The 23,911-nt window shown below is 46.5% G+C and overlaps 1 protein-coding gene across 3 annotated transcripts in view; it reads left to right on the top strand.

The window, feature by feature from the left end:
• Window positions 1–23,911, top strand: part of Gpld1 (glycosylphosphatidylinositol specific phospholipase D1) — a 46,369-nt gene that overhangs the window by 20,372 nt on the left and 2,086 nt on the right. For 2 of the 3 annotated variants that reach the window (XM_021641394.2, XM_021641395.2), the window contains exons 12-25: window positions 2,721–2,786; window positions 4,234–4,357; window positions 6,886–7,025; window positions 10,376–10,562; window positions 14,016–14,126; window positions 14,617–14,691; window positions 14,787–14,943; window positions 15,957–16,098; window positions 17,567–17,672; window positions 17,747–17,840; window positions 19,139–19,318; window positions 19,806–19,966; window positions 21,939–21,965; window positions 22,060–22,110. In XM_021641394.2, the coding sequence (XP_021497069.1) occupies window positions 2,721–2,786; window positions 4,234–4,357; window positions 6,886–7,025; window positions 10,376–10,562; window positions 14,016–14,126; window positions 14,617–14,691; window positions 14,787–14,943; window positions 15,957–16,098; window positions 17,567–17,672; window positions 17,747–17,840; window positions 19,139–19,318; window positions 19,806–19,966; window positions 21,939–21,965; window positions 22,060–22,110 (1,621 nt within the window). Of the gene's footprint in view, window positions 1–2,720; window positions 2,787–4,233; window positions 4,358–6,885; window positions 7,026–10,375; window positions 10,563–14,015; window positions 14,127–14,616; window positions 14,692–14,786; window positions 14,944–15,956; window positions 16,099–17,566; window positions 17,673–17,746; window positions 17,841–19,138; window positions 19,319–19,805; window positions 19,967–21,938; window positions 21,966–22,059; window positions 22,111–23,911 lie in introns of those variants that run through there. The other variant, XM_060372882.1, reaches the window with a different exon arrangement.

Consider the following 23,911-nt stretch of genomic DNA (forward strand, 5'->3'; position numbering starts at 1 on the left):
GCACGACTCATACATTGTTAATCATAATTACACATTGTTGATTTACAACAAAATTCTCCTTAGTGCTAAGATTGATTTCTGCTTAATCCATGCCAAACTTATTTGAAAGACTCAAGGAGTATTGTTTAGGGTTAGTAATCTAATAAAAATCCTATTTTATTTAGTTATTTGGTGTGTGTGCATCCACGTGTGTATACATATTTGCATATGTGAGCACATGCTTCCATGTGGAGATCAGAGATTCCTCAGTTACTCTCACTTTATACCATGTGACGAAAGGGTCTTTTGCTGAACTCTGAGCCCTCTTCTTGTTGATAGTCTGGCTAGCTAGCTCACTCAGAGGTCTCCCATCTTCATCTTCCGAGCACTAAAATTCCAGGATGGTTGCCATGTTAACCTTTCACTTATGTGTGTTCCGGGGATCCAAACTCTGGTTCTCACACTTGCACCTCTGAGTGGTCTCCCCAGCTCCAAAACCTTATTTTAATAATGAGCAAAATCTCAAGTCAGATCCCTAAACCCTTTCAGTGTATGTATGTGTGTGTGTGTATGCACATGTGCATGCCATTCTTCAATTGCTCTCTACTTTGTTTTTTCAGGCAGTGTCTGTCATTGATCTGGAGCTTGGTGATTAGGCTAGGCAGGCTGGCCAGTGAGCTCCTTAGGTCTGCTTGACTGTGCAGGCCACTATGCCAGGCACTGGGGATCAAATACAAGTCCTCCAGCTTGCAAGGACTGACTGGCGCGTCTTCCCAGCTTGGCTGAGGATGGTTAGGGGCATGCCAGCCTAGATATCCAAAGGGCGGGGTTTGGAACTGCAGCACCTCCTTCTTACTACTGAGTTTGTGACACCAGTTGCTAAACCTTTGAAGCCAACATTTCCTGTTTAATGGGGACACTCATCATTCCATCTTTATGAGGGTGTGAGGAGTCACCGAGAACCCTCATGCCGAGGGTTTAACAGGCAGCGAGTGGTTAATAAGTGACAGCTCCATCATCATGGTTGCTCTTAGGTAGAAGTTAAGTTTATATTGGCAGAACTCACAATGTCCAGTCATAGTAGAACGAGTAACCTCTCTTTCTTCATCTCTCCCCGCTACCTCTCTCTTTGCCATATGCAACAATGCTACCCCCATTTCTGGGTGATTTTGGACTACTTCTGTACAAAGCTAAGGAAAGACAGGCAGGAAGAAACAACAGAGGAAAACAGTTCTTGTCTCTGTTCTAATTTACCAACGCATGAAACTTCCTAAGTTGATAACACACACACACACACACACACACACACACACACACAGAGAGAGAGAGAGAGAGAGAGAGAGAGAGAGAGAGAGAGATCAGCATTTATAGAAAATTTAGAGAAGGTTCTAGAAACAAAAATATGCAAAAAAAGAATTGTATTATTTTTTATTAACCAGCATCTCTCCAACTCACTAAGGGTGCTTACCTTTTAAAGTGTGTTTGTGTTATTTGAAGCATGCAGTAGGCTTTCCCGAAGAAACAGTGAAATGGTGGCTATGCCTCAGCCAGAGCTCTTCCTACCTCAAGAGCGTGCTGAGGGTTTAGTGCTGGCCTTGCCACGTAGCCTTCTGACTCCCAGCGGGGGAAGCAAGAGGACTCAAAGAAAAAGACATTCCTCAGCTCAGAGTTGGCATGATGGATAGAAAAAAAATGTGTGTAAACATGAAACCCAGTTTTACTCAGCAGGAAGAATGGAATTATACCATCTGTAGGAGAATGGAGCTGAAGATGATCATATTAACTAAAATAAGCCAGACTCAAAAATCTCAAGTTTTTTCTCATACGTAGAACCTAGAAAACTCAAACACCATGCAGTATTAGGAGGAGAAGCAGTTTGTGAGAGGGAAGAAGGAAAATGGGGAGAGAGAAATGGGATGGGTGATTAAGGTCTTAGTACACAAAGTATCATTATGAATCTTCTTATTTTATACAGTGAACAAATCCTCCAAAAAGGAGAGGCAATGGGATGTAGCTCAGTTGGTGGAATGGATACAGGTCTGGTTTAAGAGACATTGATGGGGAGGTGAAGAAAGCTTGCTCTCAGCTCCTCCCCACACCCTTTCCCAGTTCCCTTCCCAGCACTGGTTTTCCCTTGCTGTAGAGCCCTCATGCTTCTCCTCCCCCAGTGGCCTCCATAAATTCCCTTCAACGTCCTGTTCCTTCCGTAATGTCCACACGCACTCCCATAAAGTCTCCTATTGAATGAGGTCATCCCTTAGATTTTCCAAAGTCTTCTTACTTATAAAAGAGATACCCGGTTTCCTATTTAATTACTGAATCTGTAGAATTTTATAAGGGGATGAAATTGATGACATTGTAGATCTAGTTGGTGTAACTGGCATAACTGGGCAAAGGTGCTGTAGCTGGGATCCAGTTGTCTCATGTTCTCAGACCCTGGGCATGTCATATTTGGCCTCAAGCTTGGCAGAGGAACCGGGAGGGCAGAGAAAGGCTCGTCTAGAAAGACTTGGGCTCTCTATCCAAATGGCCAGGTCACGAACTCTTTCAGCCTGTGAGGGTGGTTTAAAGCTGACTCCATGGCACAATGCATAGTGCATTGGACTTGACTCCATGGCATAATGCATAGTGCATTGGACTTGTAGTGACGAGAGTGATTTAAAGCACCTCACTGATTCCCTGTCAACATCATGCTTGGAGGGAAGGAAGAAAAATGCCTAATTCCTTCCACTGTTTCCCAGTGACTGCTACCTGCCTGAGAACCCTCTGTTTATCTCCTGTGATGGCCAGAGGAATAACACCCTCGGGTAAGTGGCTCCAGAAGGCTGCCTCCCCAAGATGGGTGGCCATGGAGAGGGTGAAGCATGGGGGTCTTCGGACAGACGGATGTAAGTACCTACTATACTAGCTGGGCCATTTACAGCCAGGGGACCTTTAAATACATGGGTAAAATGTCTTTGAGCTATAACTCGTCTTTCTGAGGATGAAGGAAACACATCTATGGGCTTGGAATAGCGGCATGGACTACATGTGACAGTGGGTGTAAGGCAGATGCAAGCAGCGATTTGCTAGCTAATTGGTCACTCCAAGAGGAGTTTCTTTGAACAATCAATGAGATATTTAAAAGGAAAAAAAAAAAACCCTAAAATAATCTAGATATTAAAGTGAGGTCTTTCCCTTGAAAGAGCCTAAGGAGATTTAGTGCATTTTGAGAATTAAAACATAAAGGAAGGATTCTTCCAAAGCTTTGTTATTTAATTCATTTAAAGTAAATCTGGTTATTGCTTTAAAAAACAAACAAACAAACAAACAAACAAACAAACAAACAGCATTCTGAAGCCTTGGTAGTTCTTCTAGGCACCTGTGGTATAGGCTGGCTAAGATTAAGGATTTTTTTTTTTCTTTAAAGACAGGTTTGTCTGTGTAGCCTTGGTTGTCCTGAACCAGGCAGGCCTTGAACTCACAGAGATCCACCTGTCTCTGCAACTGAGAGTGCTGGGATTATAGACATGATTTGTGTGTGTGTGTGTGTGTGTGTGTGTGTGTGTGTGATAGTATCTTATGTAGCCTAGCCTGGCCTTGAACTCACTGTGTATCTCAGGCTCCCTTAAACTCCTGATTTTCCTATCTCTACCCCCGAAATGCTAGGGTTACAGTCATGTGCCACTGTACCCAGTTCAAGATCTCTGAACTAGGAAATTTATTTTATTTTGTTTAATTTTGAGACAGGGTTTCTTCTTTGTGTAGCTTAGCTCTCCTGGAACTCACTGTTCCAGGACCAGGCTGGACTTGAACTCAAAAAACTCTGCCTGCCCATTGCTGGGATTAAAAGTGTGTGTCACCACATCCTGGCTGGAAAGCGTATCTCAACTAGATAACTGATCATAGCTTGTTTCTTTACCAATGAGTCAATCTGCCTGTATGGTGCCACGCTCCGTAGGTAGAGAGGTGTCTCGACCTCTTTGGTGAAATATTGTAATACATTTATGGTGGGATTCTTCCCCCCTCTTCTTTCTGGTGCTGGGCATTGAACCCAGGGCTCGTGCACATGCCAAACACACACTCTGCTATACCCACAGCCCCAGAAACATCAAGTTTCGTAGGTGATTTCCTTCTAAGCCTTAGACATGCACTTGTCCAAAGATTGTGTGCAGTGAAACTTTTTCCAAAGTTATATCTTCTGTCTTTTCGACTTCTTGATGTTAAAATTCTGGTATTATCGCGTGCGATCATTTCCTTCCTCTCTCTTTTCAGCGGCTCAAAAGTGCAGAAAAATGACTTTCACAGGAATTTGACCACGTTCAAGAGCAAGGATATCAGGAAAAACCTGAACTACACAGAAAGAGGCGTGTTCTACAGCACAGGCTCCTGGGCCCCGGTGAGAACTTCCTGTTATCAGTGAAGAGGGGGTGGACAGCTTGCTTGCAGAGTCCCTGCATGTATCTGTCCATACAGTTATCTGGGTTTGTGCTAGGCCACAGAGAGTGTCCTTGGTCTTTAAATGTGTTGTATTCCAGACATGCCCTAAGACATCAATAGAGACCAGTCAAAGGCGCTGTGGGCACCTAGGCTAGTCCTGCTTTGACCTTACTGCTTGCTGATTTGAAGGCTTCCTACATAGTCCCATGCTGACAGATATCACTGCACATGAAATGTATCCATAGGGTCATTATTTTCCCCCTCAGACAAAAAATCTTACTTTATAGATAAGGCTGGCCTCAAACTCCTGGCATTCCTGGTTCTCCTGTCTCAGCCACCGTGTCGCCACCACTTGGGGTCATCTTTGAGGCCTTAATACGGTGGGGATGAACATGAAAGGGAAAGAGACTCTTATCTTTGGGAAATGTTGGTCAAATAGGAGCAGCAAACGCAGCAACAGCTATTACGTGGGTAGACTGTGATAAAAGCTGCCATGTGTTGGCAGAGGACGGCAGAGAGGTCACTTCTTACCTGAGAGGCCATTGGGGAAAGGTAGCGTGAAGGAAGTGGTGCTGAGGGATATCTTAACGGTGACTAGCATTTCATGAGTGGAAGAGTGCATTCCTGGTGCCGTGCTGAGGATGTGTCAGGATGTCTGCAGGTTCAAGTAGTTTTATTTGCTTGGAACCAGGACACCGTTCCAAGAGTTGGAAACTGGTAGGCACTGGTTTGGGGCTCTTCTCAAGGCCAGAAGGGTTTAAGACAACAATGTAAATGTCACACACTATGAGTAGGGGAGGGGTCAGGGCCAGCTTCCTGGAGGTCAACGTGTACAATCACGCGGGATGATCCCTCAACAGGCTTCATAAAAGAGCACACGGTTGGTTTCTTACTCTACTGTTGTGGCCTTAAATTTCTTGACAAGGTACAAAATGCAGCTATTTTTTTTACATAAATGTGTCTGTATTTGTTTCCTGAGGGGGAAAATGTCTAAGCAGAAACTGAGCTAGTTATTTTTCTTGTTGGTGGAATAACTACACGGAAAAGGCCCCTCAAGGAAAGACAGGTTTGTTTTGATTCACCATTTGAGGGGGCAGAAGTCATCACGGTGAGGAAACATGGTGGCTTGCGGCCATGGCAGTGGGAGTGTGGTGATACAAACATGGCAGCTTGTAGCTTCGGCAACAGGAGTGTAGGGATGTAAACATGGCGGCTTGTGGTCATGGCAGTGGGAGTGTGGGGCTGCTTGCTCACATCTTCACTATCTGAAAGGAAAGCCAAGGGCGAGGAGGCTGGTGCTCCGTTTACTTCCTCTTTTTATTCAGTGTGGGTCCTCCGTGCTGCCCATGTTCAGCCCATCATTAGGGGAAAACAAGCTCAGAATGGCTATCTGGACTAGATGAACTGTAACCTCAACCAGCAGGGTACCTTCCGGCACCATCTCTGTAGACAATACTTCAAGACAATTAGGAAGTTCTATATGGTGCCCCTACTGGTGATTCCAATACTTGGAATTCTGAGGCAGGAGAATTACTGTGAGTTGAGGCCAGCCTTGGCTATAGAATGAGATGCTGTCTCTAGACAAAAACAAAACTAAATAAATGGAAAAGGGAAGTTTGGAATTCCAAGCTTGGCAGCTGGTTGTCCCCAGGTTCCCTGGCACAGGTTTCCAGCTGTATTAAGGTCCTCTCCTGTCCCTCAGGTACTTTGAGAGTCAAAGCAAATAGCATCTCACTGTGGGTGTGGCTTATAGCAGTGGTTCTCAACTTTCCTAATGTTGCAACCCTTTAATACAGTCCTTCATGTTGTGGTGACCTTCTAAAGGTAATATCATTTTTGCCGCTACTTCATAACTTAGTAATTTTGCTACTGTTATGAATTGTAATATAAATAGTTTTGGAGACAGATGTTTGCCAAAGGGATTGCAACCCACAGGTTGAGAACCGCTGGTTTAGAGGGCGGGGCTCTTTGGAATCCAGGTGTTGTTTCAGTTCATTTGTTTGAAAAATGAATCATCTATTAACAAATATAATTCTGGTTCTAGATTAAACAGGCTTGCCTATCCTAAAATTTGGTTGGCAAAAATTCCCTTGTTGGCCAGGCATGCTTTTTTTTAGTCCTTGCACTTGGGAAGCAGAGCCAGCTCTCCATGAGTTCAAGGCCAGCATGGTCTACACACTGAATTCTAGGCTAAAAGAGTCTTTTAGTGAGATGATGTCCAAAAAGAAAACATCTTTTGTTGGGTTTGAATCTTCAAATCAAGGCTGGTTTTGAGGAAATCTCGGTTGACTCTTCCTCTCCGGCTATCCCCCTGTACCACTCCTCAGCTCATCTCAGTGTGACTTGGCTGTCCCTACTGCCTGGCTTAAGCTAGCATATTGCTGTGGATAGATGTTTGATTTGTCAGCACTTGTGAGAACTCATTTTTTTCCCTCAGAGTCCCATGGTTCCTATTGGCGATGCATCTAAGACAACCTTTCATTTCAGGAATCCGTAACCTTTGTGTACCAAACTCTGGAAAGGAACCTGAGGACCATGTTCACTGGCAGCTCCCAGAGGTCTCTAAAGCATGTCTCGAGCCCCTCTGCCTCCTACTTCCTGACTGTTCCCTATGCCAGGCTTGGCTGGTAAGGATGAGCTCCTTAGATTGGGAATGTGGTATCCCATTCAGACCCTCATCAGCTTTGGGGTGGCCTCGTTTGCGTTGACCAGGCAGACAGGTCTGTAAGCCTTACTTTCTCTATATTTTAGAAGAAATTAGGAAGCAGAAAAATGAATTTATTCCAAGTTCGGGTGAACTCCTCCCTACTGAGCCATGGCTACCTTGCAGTTACAGAAGGTTGCGGGACAAAGGCTGGAGCATGAGTCAACCTAACTACAATGCATATTCCCTGCTCCTTTCCTGGGGAAAGCTGATCTGTGCCTCAGGTTGCCTCTGTTTTGTTAGAGAGTTTTTGTGCAAATTCAGACTGGGGAAAAATGGCGTCTGTCTTGGCTTGTTTTCTACCGCTATGGTAAAACATCACGATCAAAAGCAACTTGGGGAGGAAAGTGCTTGCCTGGATTCCATGTCCAGATCACAGCCCATCCTCAGGGGAAACCAAGGTAGGAACTCAATGAGGGCAGGAACCTGGAGGTAGGAACTGAGTCAGAGGTCATGGAGGAAGCTGCTTACTGGCTTTTCCCTCATGGCTTGCTCAGCCTGCTTTCTTATACAATCCAGTATGACCTGCCTACGGGTGGCATGCCCAAAGTAGGCTGGACCATTCCACATCCATCATTAGTCAAGAAATTGCCTCATAGACTTGTTCATAGGCCAATCTGATGGACACATTTTTCTCAACCAAAGTTCCCTTTTTCAAGATGACCCTGGCTTGTGTCAAGTTGACACAAAAGTAACCAGCACAGGGTTTTTAAAAAAAATGTTTTTAAGATTCTTTTTTTAAAAAAATTATGTATCTGAGTGTATGTATGTTATGTGTACCATGTGTGTGCTTGGTTCCTCTGAGGGCCAGGAGAGAGCATCATATTTCCTGGAACTTTACTTACAGACAGTTCTGAGCCACCATATGAGTGATCATGCTCTTAACTACTGAGCCATCTCTCCAGTCCCAGAAAATTGGTTCACAAACACCCCCATTTTTGAAAGAGAAAAGAACTATATTTGTTGCAGTGAAGTCGTAAGGTCCCAGATTCACTCCCAGGCTGGCAGAGTTCTGACTCCTGTTCTTTATATAGGTGTAGAGCTGGAAGCCTTTTGCACTATTTGGAAGTAACTCATTTCCTGACTGCCTGTTAAACACACGAATACCACAAGTGAACAGGGGTGAGCTGGATGGTCAAAGAGAGAGGCTTGAGGGTGGCTCCCCAGAAAGGCTCCCGCAGAGTGCCTTGGTTGCATTAGAACCATTTTTTTTCCTATAGTACAGACACCCAGAAAGACAGAGGCAGACATATTTCTGAGTTTGAGGCCAACCTGGTCTACGTAGTAAGTTCTAGGACACCCAGGGCTACACAGAGAAATCATGTCTCAAAACAAATGAAGAAATCAACCCAAAACAACCAAACAAAAATAACTCCATTTTCTAATTAATTCATCATCAGAAAATTACTAATTTAATGGCTAAGCTATATAAGTTTCAATAGCTCTTTATAGTTGGCCAAATATAGTTAAGCATCAGGATCTTTCGTTTTGCTGAGTAACAACCACGTATCATTTTGTAGAATATCTTCAAGGCCCTAGTGTGCTTGAGGATTTATTATCATGGACCTTCCTCCCATCAAGCTCCCCTCCCCCCATAGTGTAATGATACTCCAAGAATCAAGCAGAGCTTGATTTGAATACTGATTTAAATACTGTTGCTTCTTGCAGTGAAAGCCTGGTACCCGGTGATCACTTTATAGAGAGAGTTGGGGATTCTTTTTCATTTTGAACCCAACCAGGTGATGAAAGGGGCTCTTGGGGATGATTTGGCAGCACTGCTATGTCTTCTCAGAACGGCTTCTGGTGGCCTTTACTTGGGGAACACTGATACATGCAGCAAGCACAGGGGGCTGGGAGGTGAATTCTGCCTCTCTGCTGTCAACCATGTATTAGTACAGGTTCTTCTTAGTCACCGCCTGGAAGGAGCCAAAGGCGGGAATGGCAGCCACAAGAAGCAGGTCTTTCTTTACCTATTGGCTAGTTTTAGCCTCAGGGGCTCATCTCTGGCCTTTCCCCTTCTACTGGCATCTTAGAAACTGCTTTGTCCTTTCCCCCAATGCCATTTTAATTGTTCTTTCCATGGTCATAGGAGCTAGAAGAGGCATAACTTTTGTTTATTTCAGTCCTAGGGTGACATGTGAACCATTGACTGTCATCTCTGTGACCAGTTAGTCACAAGTCCCACAAGAAGTATTTACTTGATAGAAAAGCATAGCTCTCATCTCAAAGAAAGAGTGTATTCTAGAGACAACTACGAGTAGCCATGGTCCAAGAACACAGTTTCAGGTCATCCCAAATACTGTGTTCCAATGTGGTGACAATTTCATGGAGTTTTTAATAGTGATATAACAAAGAAAATTACAAATCCAGACTCTTTAAAAATATGTTGGTGGGGCCAGGCATGGTGGCACACCACTTCAGTTCCAGCATTTGGGAGGCAGAGGCAGAAGCATCTCTATGAGTTCAGGACTAGTCTGGTCTACATAGCAAGTTTCAGGTTAGATGAGACTATATAGTAAAGCCCTGTTTCGAAATAAACAAACAAACAACAAAATATATTGGCAGGAATGCCAAGCAGGCTGGTTAGAGTAAAATGGCTGCTACAGACCTCAGATGGTCTCCATGACATTCTTAGAATTGCGGTTGGTTGAAGCTAGGGGTCTAGCAATGCATCCCCAAAGAACTTCCTTGATTATCTCAAGGATCTGTGGCCAGACACAGGTGGGTGATGAACGGCCCCTGAGACACCACAGACGGTCCAAGATAATTTAGATTTACAGCACTCCAGCTCTCCACAAAAAGGAGCTTCCAATCAATCCTGTAGAATCTTTAATACAGGCATGGCCTTTCCCCACCTTAGAAATATCAGTTCACACCTTTGTATGTTGGCTACTGAATTTAATGCCATAAAAACTAGGTTGTGCTCTTAGGGCAGAAATAAACCATGTGTTTGGTAAGGAAGCAATGGACCAAACAGGCCAACCCCAGGGTCTCATGGCTGCTTGTGGGACACAGAGCTCTCTGAGGAAGCTTGTCCCCCGACTCTGGTTCTACGTTCCAGAAAGGCCCAGATGCCTCTAGCTGTCCGTTTTTGTTTTGTTCCCTCTGTGTAGAGTGACTCTGAATCCACAAATGATATAGTCCCCCAGCCCCCAAATGAATGTTCCCAGAAATCATGCAGAATGTAGAGTCGGCCAGAAAAGCTAAATTGCTGGGTGCTAGAGAGGAGAGCAGGCAGTGTTACTGGAACCCTCTACCCTCTGCCTCTCCAAGGGTCATGGCCTCGGCCGACCTCAACCAGGATGGGCACGGTGACCTCGTGGTGGGTGCACCAGGCTACAGCCACCCTGGCCGCTTCCAGATTGGCCGTGTGTACATCATCTATGGCAACGACCTGGGCCTGCCCCCCATCGACCTGGACCTAGACAAGGAGGCCCACAGCATCCTGGAGGGCTGCCAGGTGAGACCCCCATCACATCTTTTCCCTCCCAGGGGTGAGTAAGCCGTTGGTGACATTTTGGAATGTTTTTATTGGTTTTGATTTTCTGGCACTGGGGGTTAAATCCAGGGGTTCATGCATGTCAGCCAAGTGCTCTACCACTGAGCACACCCCAACCCTTCACTCGGGCCACAAGCACTGTTTTGCTGAGCCCTGCCCACAGTCCCTCACTGAGAATGCTAGGCAAGCCTCCTACATCTGAGTGCCCCGTCACCCTCACCAGGGGTCACCGTAAGACAAATAGTCTATTACTAAGTCCTGGCCACGGTCTTCAATGGAGGCACTAGGCAAACACTCTACCACTGAGCACCACACCCCCAAACTGGAGGAGGATTCTGGGTCAGCATTTTCCCACTGAGCGTTACTCCTAGACCTTCTCCTGGGGAGCCTAGTGTTCTAACACCGAGCCACACGCAAGCCCCTCACTGATGGGTTCTAGGCAGGTGGCACATCCCTGGGTTCCCCCTCAACCTATTGCTGGAAGATTCTAGGCCAACATTCCACCGCTGAGCCACAGTCTCGTCTCCACTGGGGGAGTCCAGGCAGGTGCTCTATCACTGTCTGAGCTGTGCCCCCAGCCCCTTTATGGGAGAGGTTCTAGGGTAGCACTTTACTGATGAGCCACTGTCCCTCTCAGTCTTACATGACAAATATTGAGGCAAGTTCTTCACCTGAGTCGCCAGGAAGGAGAATAATTATTGTAGCAAACAGTTGGCAGCCTACATGCAGGCAGTACCTTTCACTGTTAGAGCCACCTTCGTTTCACTTATCGCCGTTTCTTACTATCTTTGAGGATGAAAAACATGCCTTCCCCAAATACACATGGTATTTACAGTGGCTTCAAAGTGGACATTTGGGATTTGATTTCTTTTCTATTTTAAGAGTCAGGGTCTCACACTGTAGCCCAGGCTGCCTTGGAATCACTGTGTATCCCAGGCAGGCCTTGAACTTCTTAATGCCTGTTCCTCTAAGTACTGGGGTTGATAGTGCCAACAGCTGCATTTTCTTGTGATGCATTACAGTGGTAAAGACAGAATTCCCTGAGCTCTTCATTGTTTCTCCTGTGTAACCCTCCTTCATAACTATGGGATATTTGTCAAAGTAAAAGCTGCTTTGGGCCCATCTCTGAACTCCAGGCTTTGATTAGATCTTATTGCTTTGCTTAGAGAAGTTTTTTGTCACCAGGGAAAAACAACAGTCACTGTTTATGTTGATCATTGAATTAGTGTTCATTCCTCTTGGAACTACTTAGGGCCCCGGAGGGCTTTGCAGACACAGAAGACATTAGCCATTTTAGGAGCAAGGAGGGACACCAGAGCCTTGCTGTTAGTTATGGAAGAGGCTTTGGGGGCATTCGCCTAGCGCTGAATCTCTGAATGTCTGCGTAATGCCTTGGATTAGGAACTAGATTTGGGGGGTTGATGGTAGCTGTTTGGCTGGGCAAGTTATTTCTTGCTAGTTATTAATGCTGTGTAGAGAAAAGACACCACACCTGTCTGTAAAGCTCAAGGGCTTTGTGATCTAGTTTAGGCTTCAAGGAGAGCAGCCCCGGTCTTCCCCACACATACATGTTATTTACAACGGCTTCAAGTGGGCATTTGGAATTTGATTTCTTCTTCTATTTTAAAGGACAGAGTCTCACACTGTAGCCCAGGCTGCCCTGGAATTCACTATGTAGCCCTGGCCCTGCCAATCGGAAGTGAGTTCCTAGCCTAGTGTATGAGGTCACACTGTAAAGGTCGTTCCACTTTCTGGGGTCTTCTGATACCACATGAAATATTTCCAAACTAAATCAAGCTGTCCTTGTCTCTTCTTACTGCTGTGCACTCACTGCTGTTAGACCGGCAGGTAAAGTCTGAAATTCTGGGCAGCGGCTTCCTGCATATTAGCACTCTCAAAGTCCACATGGGAGAGGAAGCGATGGCTCTGCAATGGCCTCCTCCCCTGTGACCTTTGGCGTTTTGGAAGATGGCCAGAAGAAGGCATGAACCAGACTTTGGAAGCCTGTGCCCAGCCCTGTGTCACCATGAGCCTCCCTGTGTCCTTGGCTACCATGGAGGATTAGGATTGCCCTCTCAAAGCTACTCTGCGCTTTGCTGTGAGTAGCTGAATCTCAGCAGGGCCACACATCACAGCTGCTGGAGCTGACACATCGCCAGAGGGCAAGGCTAGGCTCTTCACTGGTCCTCACCCTGCCCTAACACGCATCTAACCCTGGAGTAGCCCTCTGCTCTTTGTCATGTTTCTGGATCATTTCAAAAGGCCAGATGCTACAAATACCATTGCATACACCACAGGAATTAGTCAATGGATAGTATATGGGGCACTGGGCCAAACGTGATGTGGCAACATTACCATTACCAGGCAATTCCCTGTGGTGTAAGCTGTGGAAAGCATGGAGGAGTTGATGAGGTAGGTTTAGGCTGATTTTAGACAGGAACAGAAAAAAACAAACAAACAAACAAACAAACAAACAAAAAAAAACAAACCTATGTTGGGAACAAATTGTGTTGGGATAGAACCGGTTTTTCCATTGTGAACCGCCATGTTAATAACAATAGTGCCTAACTTACTCCATGTAAAGCTCAGTAGAATTTTCTGCCTTGATGGGCAGGTTCCACAGCTGTGCTCTGTGATGTGAGAATCATTGAAAATGGTGTTCGCATGTGTGAAATGGGCCCGTTGCAGCTGGGAGACTGGCTTTGCACTGATTTCTTTAAGTTGAAGCATAGCAGCCATCTTAGGCTGGCAGTGACCCTGCCAGGCTGTATGTGTGGCTCTACCACCCCGTCATGAGTGCTCACCAGAAATCAGTCGCTGCTGCTGGTACTCTGTGGTTGTTACTTAGCTACTTTCAGCCGGACCTGGTGCCGTTGGCCTGCCAGCCTAGTTACTCAGGAAACTAGGAGGGAAGAGAGGGTCACAAGTTCAAGGCCTAAGTAACAAAGTGAGTTCAAGGCCAGCTCAGGTAATTTAGCAAGACCCTGTCTCAAAATAAAAACAAACAAACAAACAACAAAAAACCCCTTAAAAGTCTGGGAACACAGTTAAATGGTACTTGCCTAGCATGTATGGGACATTCAGTTCAACCCTCACACCACACACACACACACACACACACACACACACACACACACAACTGTAGGTGTAGGTTGAGTTGGAGTATACCCAAAACCATTTCTACAAACCTAGAGCTCCTAAGAACTTACTGCTTTCTTGTATTTTAGCTTCTCAAGATAGACAGTCTTGCCCAAAGTCCCCCTAAGACAGAGCTACCCAGACGTGTCCCAGATGTGGCTACAAAGCACTGAGGTTTTGGGCTAGGCCCGTGGGCAGTAGGTGGGGGCCTAGGCTCTCCGTGCTGGGAGTCTGAAGCTCATGCCTAGCCCCAAGAAGTAACTTGTGTTTCCTTAGCCTTCAGGTCGCTTTGGCTCAGCTTTGGTCGTGCTGGACTTCAACAAGGACGGGCTGCCTGACCTGGCCGTGGGCGCTCCCTCTGTGGGCTCAGGGCAGCTCACCTACAATGTAAGGCAGAGGTGGGGAGGGGCAGGGCTGGGGAGCAGTGTGCCTGGCAGGAAGGTGACAGGAACCGAGAGGAAGAGCTGACTGGGTCAGGTCCTTTGCAGAACACGGCAGTGACTACAGACTGGAAGGCAGGGATAACAATGGCCTTTTTTTTTTTTTTCTTGATTTGGGGCCTCTCTTAAGTCTCATGGAAGTGAAGGTTTAAAAGAGACATAGGTAGGCATGGTGATACATGCCAGTCATCCCTGCCAGAATGCTGAAGGAGTATTGCTATGAGTTCAAGGCCAGCCTGGCCTGCATAGTGAGTTCCAGGCCAGTATGGAGTGAACACATAGCAAAACCTTGTGTTAAACAAACAGCAGTGATAAACCGCAGTTTCCAGGCTGTGTTTCTGGGCATAGTGCATCCCTTCTGCTTTGCTGTCATTTAGGGCTTACTGTTCTTGGTACCATGAACGCATTATGGTTTGTTGCCGTTCGTGCTTGTCTAGGGCTCAGTGTATGTCTACTATGGTTCCCAGCAAGGAAGGCTGTCTTCTTCCCCCAACATCACCATCTCCTGCAAGGTACGTTCCTGCCTTGTATCCGGGCCTCACTCAGGTGCTGCCCCGTGGCCTGGGGGGCTCACGGGTTGTGCTTTCTCTCCTATTTTCCTCCCCAGGACACCTACTGTAACTTGGGCTGGACCCTCTTAGCAGCAGATGCAGATGGAGACGGCCACCCCGATCTGGTGATCAGCTCACCTTTCGCACCAGGTGGAGGGAAGCAGAGAGGGATTGTGGCTGCCTTTTATTCACGCCCCAGACAGAGTGACACAGGTAGAAGCTGGTGTGTGTGTGGTGGGGGAGGGCAGAGGTCACAGCCTGACTGGCTGCCATGGCATCTCTTACATTTCTGGGCCTGTGTCCTTTTCCTGACTGTGCTATAATGTCACTTGCTAACGGAAGGGCTCTCGTGCTGATAGAGACACTGGCAAAAGATGGGGAAAGAAATGCCAGTGGGGGCAGGTGAGACGGCTCAGCGGGCAAGCAGCTTGCTGCTAAGCCTGACAACCATATGGTAGAGAGAGAGAACTGACTCCCAGGGAAATGTTGTTCTTTGACCTCTGCATGCAGGTCATGTCATATGGATGCTCGAACACACACACACACACACACACACACACACACACACACACACACACAGACATACACAATAAATAAATGTTTAATAAATAATAATCACTGAGTATACAAAAAGTCACCTGGTTTCTTGATCCAGATACAAAGGGGACATGAGGTTATTTCAGCTTCAAAGAGCAAAATACAAGCGGTATAAAAGCTGAGGACCAAAGCCATCCCGTTTCTCTGAGGACTCGGAGAAGGGCTTTTCTAAATAGTCTCCTCACCCTTTGAAAATGAGCTCCAGAAACATACTTCTTGTCTGAAGTGTGATATCTACTTCTAATGCTGGGATCCCGGGATCCATATATAACAAACAGGTTCTGGCAAAATCTCAGGGGTGACCTGGTTCTCATATGTTCATTATCAAGACTCAGTCCTTCTATTCCAGGGCCTCCCTCAATAAAGGGAATAGGTGCCCCTCATTCATTCTTGTAGGGTCTTAGACTACTCAGGCTAGCCTCGAACTACAAACAGCCAAGGAAGACCTTGAACCCCTGATCCTTCTATCTCCACATCCTAAGTTCTGAGATTATAGATTTGTGCCACCATGCCTACACCACACCTTTTTGTTTGTTCGTTTGTTTCTTTCTTTCTTTCATGTTTATGTATTGGGGTTGAGTTTCACTGATTGATGATTGGTTGGTTGGTTGATGGACGGTTTTCTTTAGAAACACTGACTGTGGAGGAAGCTGACTGGAAGGTGAGCGGTGAGGAGGACTTCGCTTGGTTTGGATACTCCCTTCATGGGGTCACAGTGGCAAACAGAACCCTGCTGCTGGTTGGGAGCCCGACCTGGAAGAATGTCAGCAGGTCAGTGTTGGGATCTGGGGAATCGACACACACAGGGGCAGGTGCCAGCTATGGTGGGACTTCATTAGGTGTGGGGTGCAAAGAAAGGGGTAAATGGTTGTTGCCCTTAGAAGGAGTACCCTCAGCCCTGAGAGGAGGTTGCAGAATTCATCTTAGAGGCTGCAGCTCGTAAGTTCACTGGCTTGCTGGAACTGCCACAACCAGTTCCTCAGCTGAATTGTTTAAATACAGAAATATTTCCTTTTACTGTTCTGGAAGCTGGTAGTCCTAGCTCCAAGTGTGGGCAGGGTTCTGCCTCTGTTTGGCTTATTGATAGCTGTCTTCTTTCTGTCTTTGTAAAGTCATCTCTGCAAGACAACAACAGCCCTTTCCGAAGAAAATAAGACAGATTATTCTTTTTCAAAATCTTTGTATACAAGGGCCCCCAGAGGCCAGAAAAGGGAGTCGAATTCCCCTGTAACTGAAGTTACAGCCAATTATAAGCCACCATGTGGGTGCTGGGAATCAAACCCGGGTCCCCTGGAAGAGCAACCAGCGCTCTAAACTGCTGAGCCATCTCTCCAGCTCCAGAAATGGTTTATTCTTGAGCCAACAATGAGTGACTGGGTGCAGGAGCACAGATTCAGGTTGCTCAAATAACATCATGTTTCAATGCAGAAATGATTTCACAAAATTATTTATTACAGAAAACAAAAAAAAAAAAAAAAAAGAAGATAAGACGCCAACTCATTTTTTCCCCCAAATAATTTGGTGAAAACAAAACAAAACAAAACCAGTTAGGTGGCTACAGAAACCGAAGAATCTTTGCTGGCTTCAGAGGCTCTCTGATGACAACCTTAGCCTCTGAGTTGGTGGGAGATAGTCGTCAGACACGGAGATGGTCAGTGAGTGGAAGCCTAATAGATAAAAGGGAACTACAGAAAACCCAAGGCCACTTGACTCTGTATCTGCAGCACTAAAACAATCTGGAAGGCAAGTCAATCATTCGGCCCCATAGGGACCAACGAGAGTGGATTTCCCAACTTCCACCATGAGAACGTCACGTCCCCCTGTTTTATCTGTGTACCGATCTGTTCTTACAAGGACTAAGTCATATCTGATTACTGCTCTCCTCAGCGTTCGCCTCACTTGGTGACCCTCTGTCTATAATAGTCCGATTCTGAAGTACTGGCTGTCAGGACTCCCGCCTAGGGACACCAGCAGTGGGGTGGGCAGAGAGTGTGATTCCACCGCTGGTATCTGGCATCCCTCCTATTGCTGCCGTAGGGAGGTAGAAGGGTCTGTGTAAGCGAGCCTGGGAGCCTCCATGTCAGGGAGATTAACTTCGTAGGAGCCAGGGCCCGAAGTTCAGGGGCGCAGGACAGAGCCCAAGGGTGTACGGCAGGCTGAGGCTCAGCTCCTTTCCCCGACACTGAACCCCTCCGGGAACAGCGCCTTCACCTGCCACTGACCATCGTGTTCTCTCCAGGATGGCACGCTCAAGCCGCAGGAACCACGAGAAAAACAGCCTGGGAAGGGTGTATGGCTACTTTCCCCCAAACTGCCAGAGCGCAGTCACTGTCTCAGGAGATAAGGTACTGACGCCTCCCTCTCCAAGGCATGCTGTGGTGACCCTGGCTGAGCAGTGACCATCAATTGTTCCTTGCAGGCGATGGGAAAGCTGGGTACCTCCCTGTCAAGTGGCCATGTGAGGGTGAATGGGACCCTGACACAAGTGCTGCTGGTTGGAGCCCCTACTCACGGTAGGTCACCCACATTCCACGAGGCCCCTTGATCATATTGCCTCCACAGAAGGTCATGGGAAATTGTCAGGAACAAGTGGACTTAAGCATTCTCTGTTAAAAAAAAAAACTCGTGAATAGCAAGTTGTGTATCTTTGGAGTAGCTGTTTAACCTCTCTGAACTTCTATATCATCACCTACAAAAGAGCTATGGTATCTATTTCAGAAGTTGTTGACCATGATGCAGGACCGTGAATTTAAAGCTCCCCTGCTACTGACCCCAGAGCTAGAGAAGAGATGTTCTGTTCTGTTTCCGGTTTTGTTACTGAGACCCTATTTAGCCCAGGCTCACCAGAGGCTTGGGATTCATTCTGCTGGTTCCCACTCCTATAGGCCAAGCAGAGGCAGGAGGATTGGGAGGTCAAGGCCAGACTCTGCTATATAATGAATCTAAGAGTATCCTGGGCTACATGAGACTCTCAATAAACAAACACCCCCAAATTATGGGATTGATGGATGATGACTCAGCAGTTAAGAGCACTGGCTGCTCTTCTAACTCCCGTATCACGTGGCTCACAATTGCCTGTAACTCCAAGGCCTCCAACGCCACCTTCTGGCCACTGTGCATACGAGACACACATATCCAGAATAAATATTTAAAAAGCTTAACTTACATTTTTAAACATTTACATTATTTATTATTATTATTTTGGAATTTTAGTTTTAGGGTAGTCAAGTCCTTTAATAATGCTGGCCACTTGGAGTGTGTGTGTGTGTGGGGGGGGGGGGGGGTAGGGCAGAAGATCTACCCGCAAGTTCCTCATATAGTTTGCATGCTTAACTGAAAAAGTAAGCATGCTTCTATGTCAAATGGTCTTCAAAAATGTAATTGTTCTTATATATATACATTACATTTTCTCATTCTACCGGCTAGCTATCCTTTGAGGGAAACGCTTGTGTGCCACTTTGACATTGTCCTGAAGGAGGGGCTGAGCCTTAGGCACAGAAACAAGAGCTGGGGAAATTCTGGGCTAATTTCCTGATGGGACAGGCACTTCAGGGAGAGTCCCAAACTAGAGCAGCCAGTGTGCCCCGAGGCCCTCCCTGCTTAGGGCCCTTCTATTTTTCAGAATGTCTGCCTGCTGTAAGAGGGGAAGAGACTTGTATAGTAAGTGTGTTTCTGGCAAGGGCTTGGCTGCGTGGTCACTGGCGACAGGACAGTGTGAGAACACGCTGCACTTGAAGGCCACATGCCTGAGGGACACATGGGATCCTACCTTCACTCTTATGATGCCAGGAGGCCCTGTGGCTTGTTTCAGATGACGTGTCTAAAATGGCATTCCTAACCATGACCCTGCACCAGGGAGGAGCCACTCGGATGTACAAGCTAGACCCCGAGAATACACAGCCCGCCCTGCTCAGCACCTTCAGCGGAGACCGGCGCTTTTCTCGGTTTGGTAGCGTTCTACACCTGACCGACCTGGATGATGATGGCTTAGGTACGGTTGGGGTTAGTGACTTTAGCTAACGTTAACTCTCTTTATCATCAATGTGTCCCAGTTAGATGCACAAAGTTCTGCCCTCTGATGGACAGCGCAGTAGCCCAAGGGACTTTTTTTTTTTTTTTTTTAATACAAAGTCTCACATAGTCCAGGTTTGCGTTCAACTCCTCATGCAGCCACGGCTGGTTCTCAACCACCAATCCTACTGCATTCATCTCCCAAGTGCTGGCACTACACAGGTGCCACGCCTGGCCCCAAGGGTTTCTGATAGACCCGAACTTAGATGCACAAGAGCTAGCTGCACTTCCGGAAGTGAGGGAGTCACCAGGTTCACTACCGATTGGTGACAGTGGGAAACAGAGGCCTTTACTTGCCTCTGGGGGCAGCCATGCTGATTACTTGTGGGAGGTAGGGTCAGATTCCAGAGGTGGAGGAAGCAGGGCTGATAGGGGTCTAATGCCTCCTTCTGCTTTTTTGTTAACAGATGAAATCATCATGGCCGCCCCGCTGAGGATAACAGACGTCACTTCCGGACTGCTTGGGGGAGAAGACGGGCGAGTGTACATTTATAACGGCAAGGATACCGCCCTGGGTGACATGACAGGCAAATGCAAGTCCTGGTTGTCTCCATGCCCAGAGGAGAAGGTAAGGGGGAGGTCCTGTGCTTAGTCATCGGCCAGGAGCGTGCTGCCCATGTGCTTCCAGCTCTGCTGCTGGCCTCTGAGGCTGGAGCCCAGTTGGACTTGATCCTTGTTCACAGCTGGCCATGGCCTGACCAGGTGCCCAGGGCAGATGGCTAAAAGCAGGTTCTGGCCACACTGGAGTCCCACGAACACCTGCAGCCTGTTTCTCATTTATTGCTTTGTGTTACTCCTTTCTCTAATGGGTTTCCATGTGTTGTTAAGCATTTAGCTTGGCCGCTATTGTTATTATTAATTACTATTATTATCTTCCTTAAATGTAAAAAGGTGTGGTGCCACATGCCTTTGATCCCAGCATCCAGGATGCAGAGGCATTTGGGTCTCTGTGAATTTGAGGCCAGCCTGGTCTATCATAGTGGGTTCTCGGTCAGGGCTACAAAGTGAAACCCTGTCTCAAAAACAAACAAAGATTATTTTTTAAACTGTGAAATGAATGAGTTTAGTGTGGAAAATGTAGGCAATATAGAAACACAAAGATGAGCATTAAAACTAGCCCACTTAGACATCTACTCTCCAGAGCTTCCCCTGTTGGCCAGAGTGTATTCTAGAAATGTTGCTACCGTGGGCTAGGGGGTGGAGGCAGGGTCTCGCTATGTGGGGCACTCTGGCCTGGAACTCGTCACAGTCCTCCTGCCTCTGCTTTGCGAGTGCAGGTGGTACAGGCTAGCAGTGTCATGTCCTGAAGTGTGCACACAATAGGCGCTGTGGGCAGCTGAAGCCCCATCAACGCTATGAAGCCACTTGATGCTAATGACAAAAAGCCTGAAGACAGAGGGCTTCCGTTCAGGTCACACTGCGAATGGCAGCCAGGGACTGGAGCTAAGACCTGTTTCTAAAACTGGTTAAACCATGTGATCACATTATGTCTGATTTTGTTCACAATTTTTAACTTGATTTTATTTTTTTAAGGTAGAGTCCAGGCTGGCCTGAAACTCCTGATTTTAATAAAACAGTAGGCAAGTTGAGCATTCCCAGCCTAGAATCTGAGATGCTGCAGAAGCAAAAGCAAAGACTTCTTGAGATCTGACATGATGTTGCAAGTGGAAATTCTAAAGTGGGAGATAGGTCTCATGTACAAAATCGTTAGCATACCGTATAGAACTGTCAGGCTGTGGGCCTGATAACATCTCCTGTTCAGTGTTAGGCCCATCCCTTGGCGATCTCACTATGTATCTGTAGCTACTTCACAATCAGAAAGATCCCAAATCCAAAATTCTGGACCAAGGCATTCTGGACAAGGAGAACATGAAAGCGTGGTTGGGCCCGTGAGGGGGCTCAGTGTGTAAAGGTGCCTGCTACCAATCCTGACTGCTTAGGACCCACATGGGAGAGAACCCACTCCCAGAAGTTGCCCTCTGACTTCCACACGTCTTGGCACAGACAACACAAATAATAAAAGATTTAAAAAATGATAACAAAAACCCGAAAGCACTTTATGGGAAAAAAAAAGTATTGTTTTCTAGCGGAATCTGGATATGGTGGTAACAGTTGTCATCCTAGCACCCCAGACGTAGAGGCAGGGGGATCAGTAATTCAAGGACAGCCTTGGATATACAGTGACGTTTGTGGCCAGCCTGGATTACAGGAGGTCCTGCTGAGATGGGGTGGGGTGGGCTTCTATTATCTGCCAACTCTTTTATCTTGGGATAAGCCCATTTAACTGACCTTCCTGAAGAGGTGCTCACTGGTCACATATGCTGATTCTATTCTAGGCCACAGGGCAAACATTCCATGTAAATGATTTCATATAAGGGGTTCCGTTTTAGAATCTAAGCTCCTGTAAATAGGATTTCTAGAGTTGGAGGGCGCACTTGTAAGACTCCGGGAATGTTGAAATGTGAGCATGAAGCTGTGAGACTGGCTCAGAGCTCTGCATTAGTAATCACATTAACAGTCTCCCACTGCTTTCCTTCCAGGCACAGCATGTACTAATTTCTCCCGAGGTAAGGACCCCCAAAGGTCTGACCTGGCCCCCTGCCCCCCAGCCCCTTGCACTTACTTCAACTGCTGAGCAACCATGGTGTGCATGTTTTACAGGCCAGTTCAAGGTTTGGGAGCTCGCTGGTCTCCGTGCGCTCCAAGGAAAGGGTGAGTACAGGACCGGTGCTTTCACACCAGGTCTGACAGTCTCTTCTTAAATTGAAGAAAGGAACACATGAATGTACCTCCAATACTTTCTAAGTGCTCGCCCCTCAACTCTCCACCAGGGCTTAGCAGAAGACAGCCTGTGGGCCAGCTATATTTGACTTTATAAATAGTTGAAATAAGACAAACAAAACAAAACAAAACAAAGAGTATTTCCTGACATGAAACTGTTATGAATTTCAAATTTCTGGGTCCACAACCCAAGGGTGTTGGTTATGCGGTGCTAGGGGCCTAGCCTGGAACTCTGCACATGCTCACTCGTTCTTGACCTGTCTATGGCTGTTAACACACCGTGACTGCAGCTTCTGAGACTGACTTCTCACCTAGCTTAAGGTCTCATGTGGCCCTTTAGGACATGTCTGCTCATCATTTGCTATGACATTGTCCAGAATGGCGGTTCTTCAACGTGTATCTGTTTTGTGTGTGTTACATGTGCGTTCATGTGCCGCAGTACTCTTCAGGTGGTCAGGGGACCACGTGAGAACTTTGGTTCTATCCTCCCACCATTTGGGTCCTAGAGACTGAACTTAGGCCGTCCGGCTGGGCAGCAGCCTGATGAGTGGCATCCTGGCTGCCCTGCCAAGTCTTTCAATGAGTCTAGACCAGTGGTTCTCAACCTTTCAAATGCTGCAGCCCTTTAACACATTTCCTCATGTTTTCAACCATAAGACAATTTTTGTTGCTACTTTATAACTTTAGTTTGCGACTGTCATGAATTGTAATGTAAATATCTGTATTTTTCTGATGGTGTTAGGCAACCCTTGAGAAAGGATCATTCAATCCCCAAAGGGGTCACAACCCACAGGTTGAGAACTGCTGGTCTAGACACACACATACACAGCATGGGTGCACTTTTGTTTACCTTCACCTCCTTTCACATAAGGACACAGAACCACTTAATACTTTCCAATAGTTACACAATACTTTATTTTCTGGCCATTCCATAATTCTGTTCAATTACATTCTCATATTTATGTTATTTCCATTTTTTAAAACTATTACAGACAATGCTGTAGTGAGCATTCCTGCACCTGTATCTTTACATGATTGTGCAAATGTCCTTTTAGGTGAGAAACATAGCAGTGGGACTGCTAACGCGCACACATTTAATATTACATTTTAATAAATACAGATTTAAGAAATTTACCTTAATATACACTACTAAAGAGTTAGGTGTGGTAGCTCGTGCCTGTAATCATAGCCCATGGGACTCTGAGGTAGGAGTTTGGGGCCAGCCTGGGACTCAAGAGTTCCAAGTTAGCCTGGGTTAGAGTGAGACCCTCCCTCAAAACAAAGGAAACCAAACTAAGCCACTAAACCATTCATTTACTTTAGGATTTGGTATTGTACAACTGTCCTAGGCTATAAAGCACAGACAGGACGGTCACAGCTCTTGAAAGACCACAGGGAGGGTAGGTCTGTGATGGGTACAGGAGCAGAGTGAGCAGGAATCTCAAGGGTGGGAGCCTTAGGTGTGTAAAGACAGCAATCTGGTAAGGCTTGGGGGGTGCTGAGGACATAGGTCCTCCTGGGAAGAGTCAGTGAAACCGTCCTCTGGTGGTCAACAGTTCTCACCAACACAAATGAGCCTGATACAAGTTTAGGGTTAAGAAAGAGCAGTTATTAAGCTTACGAAAGGATTCTCCAAAGGATACACTTGGCTTTTACTTAGAATTTTGTGCATTTTCAAAAAATTAGACAATACCAAGACACTGACCAAGGGCAGTGGTGATAAAAGGCAAGC

This window comes from Meriones unguiculatus, chromosome 19 (genome assembly GCF_030254825.1).
Source record: "Meriones unguiculatus strain TT.TT164.6M chromosome 19, Bangor_MerUng_6.1, whole genome shotgun sequence".
Taxonomy (NCBI): domain Eukaryota; kingdom Metazoa; phylum Chordata; class Mammalia; order Rodentia; family Muridae; genus Meriones; species Meriones unguiculatus.